This window comes from Dendrobates tinctorius, unplaced genomic scaffold (genome assembly GCF_039654945.1).
Source record: "Dendrobates tinctorius isolate UK_male_01 unplaced genomic scaffold, ASM3965494v1 ptg000037l, whole genome shotgun sequence".
Taxonomy (NCBI): domain Eukaryota; kingdom Metazoa; phylum Chordata; class Amphibia; order Anura; family Dendrobatidae; genus Dendrobates; species Dendrobates tinctorius.
The window spans coordinates 25,242,055-25,250,796 of record NW_027361705.1 but is presented as its reverse complement, the minus strand read 5'-3'; the positions used below and the strand labels follow the sequence as shown (position 1 = coordinate 25,250,796).

Sequence of the window (8,742 nt, the reverse complement as noted above, 5' to 3'; positions counted from 1 at the left end):
TTTTGCATCTCTCCAGGAGATTAGCTTTTTGGGATTTGAGTATTACAGATACTTGTTTATGTTGAATTTATTTAGTAACGGAAAGTTGAGATCAGAACTCCTGAGGCCTTCCGAGGAGATGTACACAGTCACACACATGCAATTCCTTAATAAACACTACATAGAAGCACACACTTGTGCAGAACAGATAGACACACGCAATCTTGGCACATCAGAGAGTGTGACATCTGGGAGCGGATAGAGAGATCTGCATCTGGCAAAGCTTTCTATCCGTTCCCAGATGTCACTGTGGGGCCACTTCCTTCTTACTATGATGTGAGGGGCTCCTATCCCATCAAATTCATCAGCAGCAGAGCAGAGAGGGAGAAAGTGAGTCAAAGGAGGGAGAGCTTTAGAGAGGGGAGGATGGAGAGTTTTTCGAAGGTGATAGTTCAGAATGGGACACAGCTAAGGACACGGCATTAGGAGAAAAGTAGGGAAGGAGAATTCAAACATTGAATATAGATAGAAGGAAAGACAGAGAGAGGACGAGAAAGGGACAAAGGAAGGCCATAGATGATCAGGGGACCAGATGGGTAGTGGACGTCAAAGTAGCTGGAGCAATAGTCAGATAGTCTAGGTTCATTGAGTGGACGGAAAGGGTATACGTTTTTATTTGGTGTAAAGGTGACAGAGACATAATAGAGAGGAGAGACAGAGCACGATCCACTCACTATTGGTCACTGCTGGATTTGGGGCAGGTTCGAGAGCTCATCATGATCCCATTTTGGATGAGGGTGTCCTGCATACTCCTCCTAACTGCTGGAAAAGAAGGGAGAATTTACAGCGGGAGGAAGAAGCCGCCAGCACTGACAGCACAGAGGTATATTAACACTGCAACCCTGACTCAGAAACTTAGATTCTGGGACATGTAACTTTGGACATGCGCAGATTCGGGGGACTGCAATACATGAGGATGGGGCTTTCTTCTCATGCACTACACCATAGAGATGCAAATTTTAATTTGACATTTAACTCATTGTTTGCCATTGAAAAGATCAAGTTAACATTTGTTGCTGATACCTCTGTGTTAAAGAACATTGACACATTTTTACATCACTGCATCATCCACGATACTGTAATACTCTGGATTTCTGGCAGGAAGCCTACACTACATTGTTATGGGACCTGCTCACATGTAGCGTTCTGCAACATGGAGGTATTAATTTCACTGGGGCAGCCTGTGTTATGGGGACACTGTTTCTGGAGTCACTATAGGAGACTGTGTCGCTACTATTGCTAGGAGTATTTTGGGTGTCATTGTTATAAGGCATTCTAGCTGACACTAATATTGGGGTACTGTGGCTGGCACTGTTATAAGGCCTTCTAGCTGACACTATTATGGGGGGCACAGTGGGTGGAATTGTTATAAGCCACTCTAGCTGACACTGTTATTGGGGCACTGTGGGTGGCACTGTTATAAAGCACTCTAGCTGACACTATTCTGTATGCAGTCATAAGGCACTCTAGCTGACACTATAATGGGGGCACTGTGGCTGGCACTGTTATAAGCACTTCAGCTGACCCTATTTTGGGGGCATGGTGGGTGTCACTGATAAAAGGCACTATAGCTGACACTGTTATGGGGGCACTGTTATAATACACTCTAGCTGACACTAATATGACGACACTGTTATAAGGAACACTAGACGACACTATTATGGGTTATTGTGGCTGAAACCTTTTTAAGCCATTCTTGCTGAAACTATTATGGGGGCTCTGTGGCTGACACTGTTACAAGTCACTCTAGCTGACATTATTATGGAGGTACTATGGTTGGTATTGTTATAAGGCACTCTAGCTGACACAAGCTCTCCGACACCAGCAGCATTCTTGCAGCCCCACATACTGCCACCACCATGCTTCACTCTAGGCACCATGTATATAGAAAAATGAATTTTGAAAAAATACTTGGTGCCTACAGTGACACATGGTGGTGGCAGTGTTCTTATGTGGGTCTGGAAGAGTGCTGCTGGAGTCGGGGAGCTATATTTCATTGATGGTATCATGAATTCACAGATGTACTGCTCTATATTGAAAGAGAAGATGCCGCCAACACTCAGTGCCCTTGGTAAACCTGCACTTTTCCAACATGACAATGATTCAAAACAAAACTGTTGCATTTCTGAAGAAGAACAAGGAGAAAGTAATTCAGTGACCAAATGTCTCCTGATATGAACTCAACCGAATACCTCTGGGGAATTCTGAAGAGACAAGTTGTCATCACTCCGCATCCAGCACCCAGGCTCTAACAGAGATACTTATTGAAGTATGGAAAAGATAGATGTTGCAATATGTTACCAATTTGTTCATTTCATGGCTAGAAGACTTGGTGCTGTCCTTATAAATCATGGAGGTCATAGAAAATACCGGTAGTATTTTTTGATGTGGGCTGTGTTACATTATTAACCTTACTTTCATGTTATGGATGAAAAAATGTTCTATGAAACTTGGTCCTTGGTTCAAATCCTACTGTACCAAGGAAAACATCTGCAAGGAGTCTGTATGTTCTCCCTGTGATTGTGTGGGTTTCTTCTCACATACCAATAGGGAGTTTAGATTGTGAGCTGCAATCGGGACAGCGATGAAAATGTATGTAAAGTGCTGTAGAATATGATGGCACTATTAAGCAAAGAATAATATTGTCAAAATTATGAAAATTGCTCTTTTGTTAGATGTAATATTGATAAAAGGGAACCTGTCAGCAGGATTGTGCACAGTTACCTACAGACAGTGTCATGTTGGCGCCGTTATACTGATTAAAATGATACCCTGGCCGATGAAATCCGTCTTGTGGTTGTCAATCTTTATTTTCAGCTTTGAGTTAATGATATGCTCATGCTCTGAGGCGGCCTGTGGGGGGGGGGCTTCATCTGGTGCTCTGCTTAGGTATTCATGGCTTCTGACATGTCACTGATCTCTCACTGACCTGCCCCCTATTTTACATAATGAATATTATGTATATTTAAAAAAAAAATCCCCTTATGCAGGCAGATGACGGCGGTGGTGCCTGCGCTACAGCATGAACGCATCTATAATGTGTATTTAATTATTTTTTTGGATGGTACACATTAATTCATTAAAAAAAATCAGTCTGAAAATAGCACCAGTCGTGCCTGCAGTAGCAGCTATCGGTGACCCGATAGCTGCTACTGTGCAGGCACCGGTGGCGCCATCATTCTAGAGAAAAAAAATGCCTCCTCCAAGATACCTCCAAAACAGCCTCCTCTGGATCGCCAATAGATGCGTGGCCGGTGCCATCTTAGTGGAGACAATTTTTTTTTCTCTAGCAAGATGGCGCCACCGACACCTGTGCAGTAGCAGCTATCAGCAATCTGGAGGAAGCAATTTTGGAGGCATCTTGGAGAAGGCAATTTTTTTTTTCTATAGCAAGATGGCACAGCAGTAGCTTTCAGAGCACCGATAGCTGCTACGCGCCATTTCAGACTTTTTTTTAATGAATTAATGTATACCATTACAAAAATAATTAAATACACATTACACTGTAGATGAGATCATGGTGCAGTGCAGGCACCACCGCCGTTGCCTGACTGCAGAAGATGATTTTTTTTTTAATACATATAATATTCATTATGTAAACTAGGGGGCAGGTCAGTGAGGGTTCAGTAGCCTGTCAGTAGTCTTCAGTATGACTAGCTAAGCAGAGCACCACATAAAGACACCACAGGCCGCCCCGGGGCACGAGCATATCATTAACTGAAAATAAAGATTAAACAACAACCAAACAACAACCTTGTAATCAATATAACAGCGCCGACCTGACACAGGTTGTAGGTTACTGTGCACAATCCTGCTGGCAGGACCCCTTTAAAATTTTATTTTTCAAAGGGAGTTCACTCATTTAAGCTGAGCACTATATAATATACAGCTCTGGCAAAAATTAAGAGACTGCTGCATGGTTTAAAAAAATCAGCTTCTCTACATGTCTTACAGCCATTCCATTCCAGTGTCAGTTGAATTCCAACCAGAGTACACCTCATTCTACTTAATGTGCTTCTGATTAGGTGATCACATTAAACAAATCTTATTTAACGAAGGAAAGTATAAAAAAAACCCTACTGTGGTGTTCACAATCCTCTTGCAATGGGACAAGCTGGATGGCAAAACAAGTGCTAGCAATATCCCAAAAGTAATAGGAATGAAAAAATAACTTTTAACCATGCCAAAGGAGTTGAAAAGAAAAGTCTTGAGTGAGGAAAAGAAGGGCTCAATTCTGGCTTTACTAGCAGAGGGATACAGTTAGCGTCATGTTGCGTCCATTCTTAAAATTTCTAAGATGGCAGTCCATTACAACAAGGTCAAGCAGCAGACAATGGGGACAACAAAGCTACAGACTGGCAGAGGGCGAAACGACTCTCTACTGACTGGGGAGACCGTTATCTTATTCGAATGTCACTCAGCAACCACAGGATGACATCAAGTGACCTACAAAAGAAATGGCAGCTGGGGTGAAGTGGATGGCAAGAACAGTTCGTAACAGGCTCCTAGAGGCAGGGCTCAAGTCATGTAAAGCTAGAAAAAAGCTTTCCATCAATGAGAAGCAAAGAAGAGCCAGGCTGAAGTTTGCCAAAGACCATAAGGATTGGACCATAGAGGACTTGAGTAACGTAATCTTCTCTGATGAGTCTAATTTTCAGTTTTGCCCAACACCTGGTCGTCTAATGGTTAGACGGAGACCTGGAGAGGTGTACAGTCTTGCACCCACTGTGAAATTTGGTGGAGGATCGATGATGATCTGGGAATGCTTCAGCAAGACTGGCATTGTGCAGGTTAATCTTTGTGAAGGACATATGAATCAAGCTGCATACAAGGTTGTCCTCGAAAAACAGTTGATTCCTTCTGCTCAGGCAATGTTCCCCAACTCTGAGGACTGTTTTTTCCAGCAGGACAATGCGTCATGCCACACAGCTAGGTCAATCAATGTGTGGATGATGGACCAGCACATCAAATCCCTGTCATGGCCATGACCCAATCTCCAGACCTGACCCTGGAATGTAATCAAGATGAAGATGGATAGTCAAAGAAACTGCTTAAAATTTTGTACCAGGAGTGGCATAAGGTCACCCAAATGCAGTGTGCAAGACTGATGGAAAGAATGCCAAGACGCATGAAAGCTGTGATTAAAAATCATGGTTATTCCATTTCTGAACTCTTCCTGAGTAAAACATTAGTATTGTTGTTTCTAAATGATTATGCACTTGTTTTCTTAGCATTATTTGAGGTCTGCAAGCCCTGCATTTTTTTCTTCTTTTGACCATTTCTCATTTTCTGAAAATAAATACAAAATTTAATGCTTGGAATTTCTGAGACAAGTTGTCAGTAGCCTATAGAATAAAAGAGCAATTTACATTTTACTCAAAAATATACCTATAAAAAGAAAAATCAGACAAACAGGAAATGTATATATTATTTTAATTTATTTTTTTTTTACCCGAGTTTTATCTTTACCTTGCAGAATGCGTTCTGGACCTCATGTGTGTTTCTCAGGTATGGGAAATGGATGTTGTCCAGGTTGGACTGTTTCTCCAGGCACTGGACTATGCCTCCAGCGTAAGTCCCCTGCAATCTGTTAAGTATTGGCTTATGAATGAATTTTAAAACATGCCATCTAACATTTTTTTCTTAGTTTTGTTAACACTTTAAATCATATGTATCAATTGTAGATAATAGTAGAACAGGTGAAACATATTCAACTGCTACTTGGGGAAACTTTTTAGAAACCTTCTCAGTCTTGCAAGCATAAATGCATTAGTTATATATAGATTTAGAGATATATTAGATCATAATTCTTATGATAGTATTTAGATTTTTTTGAATATACTTTTGCGTATCTTAAAATAAACTCCACTATACTTATGTGCAGAGTTTTGTAGGAACACAGTTAAACTGCCCAAAATAAAACAAGGTCTAAAATTGCCCAAAATGGTTCAGGTTCTTATGGGTTATTATTATTTACTACTATTTTTATAGCACCATTGATTCCACGGTGCTGTACATGAGAGGGGTTACATACAATACAGAAATATAAATTACAGTGAATAAACTAGCAATGACGGACAGAGGGGAGACGACCCTGCCCTTGCTGATTTTCATTCTACTGGATAATAGAGAAGGAGGCAGTAGATTGGGGGTGAGTAGGGGATTACGGCAGCTTTGGTGGTGGTGGTGAGCTAGCAAGGGATTATTGCAAGTTGTAGTTAGGTTACATTAGGATTACTGCGGGCTGTAAACTTTCTTGAATAGATGCATTTTCAAGTTCTGTCTGGAAGCTAATAGGAGATTAGTTTGGAGATATATGGAGATATAAGGAGACAGATTATGGATGGCTTTGTAGGTCAATGTTAAAAATTTGAACTAGATACATTGGGGAATTGGGAGCCAATGAAGGGATTTGCAAAGGGGAGAAGGGGAGGAATAGTGAGGCAAGAGGTGGAATAGTCGTGCAGCAGAGTTAAGGATGGACTGCAGAGGTGCAAGAGTGTTAGAAGGAAGGCCACAAAGGGGAATATTGGAGTAGTAAAGGCGGGAGATCATGAGGTCATGCACTGACATTTTAGGAGATTCATGGTTGAGGAAAGATGGATTCTAGAAATATTTTGGAGGCGGCAAGAGGTGGAAAGAGTTTGGATATGCGGTTTGAAGGACAAGGCAGAGTTCAGGGTTACTCTGAGGCAGCGGACTTGCAGTAGAGGGGAAAGCGTGATATCATTTATTGTGATAGATTAAGTAGGTGAGATGGAGGAAAGATGATGAGTTCAGTTTTACTCACATTGATCTTTAGAATGTGTGATGAGAAGATGAAGATATGCCTAATAGATACTCTGGGATTCTGTACAACACAGAGGTGATGTCTGGACCAGAGAGATAGATCTGAGTATCGTCAGTGTATACATGGTACTGGTAGCTATGGAACTTTATGAGTTGTCCCAGGCCAAAGGTATAGATTGAGAAGAGTTGGGGTCCAGAACAGATCTTTGAGGGACACCAACAGAGAGAGGGCGTGTTGAGGAGGTAGTGAGGGAGTGGAAACTCTAAATGTATAGTTGGAGGGGCATGAGGAAATTAAGGAGAGGGCAAGATCTTTGATGCCTAGGGAAGAGAAGGTTTGTAGTAGGAGGGAGTGATCGACTGTGTTGAAGGCATAGGACAGGTCTAGAAGGAGGAGTAGAGATAATTGTTAGCTTTGGTTGTAAGTCCTTAGCTATTTTGGTCAAGGCAATTTCGGTGGAATGATGGGGATGGAATCCAGATTGTAGATGGTCAAAAAGTGAGTAAGATGAGAGATGGGAGGAAAGTCCAGTATGGACATGCTGTTCGAGGAGTTTGGAGGTGAGCAAGAGCAGGATATGAGGCGATAGCTGGACATAGAAGTCGGGTTGAGGGATGGCTTTTTCAGGGTAGGTGTGATTGTGGCATATTTAAAGACAAAAACCATTAGAAAAAAGAAACCCTAAGAAATAACTTTTATTGATATATGTAAAGTACTAGAAAAAACAAAATTTTCTATAAAAAAAAAGGGGAAGGTAGAGGGTCTAATTGTTAGGACTGTCAGCGACAAAGAGAAAATCTAATAAATAGATAATCACATCAAATGGTGTAAAAAATTTGCACACCAAAATATACCAAACAATAAGGAATGGGCTAGGGATTATAGATGGTGCCTTACCCTATATAATGTACCTTCCTGACAGCGGAGGTTGGCACCCTGGAAAGTGATATGGCGCCCCCGCTCCACGTCGGCTGACCCTAAATGACCCTCCACAGGAATCCCTGTCAAAAGCCACCATCAAACACCTATACATATAAAGTGCAGTTAGTGCAAATACATATTTGATCCGTATGTGCTCTTAAATTAGCCTTGTTGAACCAATACATCGATAAGGCTCCACACAAAGAGAGTATATAGATATCAATAAGAATTCTGTAAGCTAGACATCTCGTAGTGTTGTATAGAGAGAGTATCATATAATATGGATCAAAACTCTGCAAAGGAATACGTGGATTTCGTCCACACTGCCCAAATGATGAAATTCCAGAAGGTTAATAAAGTTTGACAGTGGTTTATTCTACGCGTTTCAAGGTTTTTTGCAACCTCTTCCTCAGGAAACTCCTGAAGAAGAGGTTGCAAAAAACCTTGAAAAGTTTAGAATAAACCACTGTCAAACTTTATTAACCTTCTGGAATTTCATCATTTGGACAGCGCGGACGAAATCCATGTATTCCTTTGCAGAGTTCTGTTTCAGATAGTCGGTGACCGACTTGTGGATCTGCAGCAGCCCTTATCTATACATGCTTTGAATACTACTACCAGGTGAGCAGTTTTTTGTCAAACCGCTTACTTTATTTGTGGGATAAGACCCTATATTGTGGTTGTGTCTCCCTCTTTCCTCACAATAATAATATGGATCAAGAAATAGGATGCAAGATAAAAAAATTCTTAAATAGAATACAGAAATTGTATATCAAATAACTTCACACTAGACCTCAAGCAGCTTAGATTGTCTGTCTCTCCACTTTTCCTCCTGACTCTGGGACCTTGATTTCCAAGGTCTAGTGTGAAGTTTCCACAATCAATGATGGTTTGGGGAGCCACGTCATCTGCTGGTGTAGGTCCACTGTGTATTATCAAGACCAAAGTCAACGCAGCCGTCTACTGGGAACTTTTAGAGCACTTCATGCTTT

General features: G+C 41.3%; 1 protein-coding gene across 1 annotated transcript in view; it reads left to right on the top strand.

The window, feature by feature from the left end:
• The first annotated feature begins 353 nt into the window (after positions 1-353).
• Positions 354-8,742, top strand: part of VWCE (von Willebrand factor C and EGF domains) — a 260,888-nt gene continuing 252,499 nt past the window's right edge. The window contains exons 1-2 of the mRNA XM_073573945.1: positions 354-862; positions 5,516-5,610. Of these exons, the coding sequence (XP_073430046.1) occupies positions 756-862; positions 5,516-5,610 (202 nt within the window). The 5' untranslated portion in view covers positions 354-755. The remainder of the gene's footprint in view (positions 863-5,515; positions 5,611-8,742) is intronic.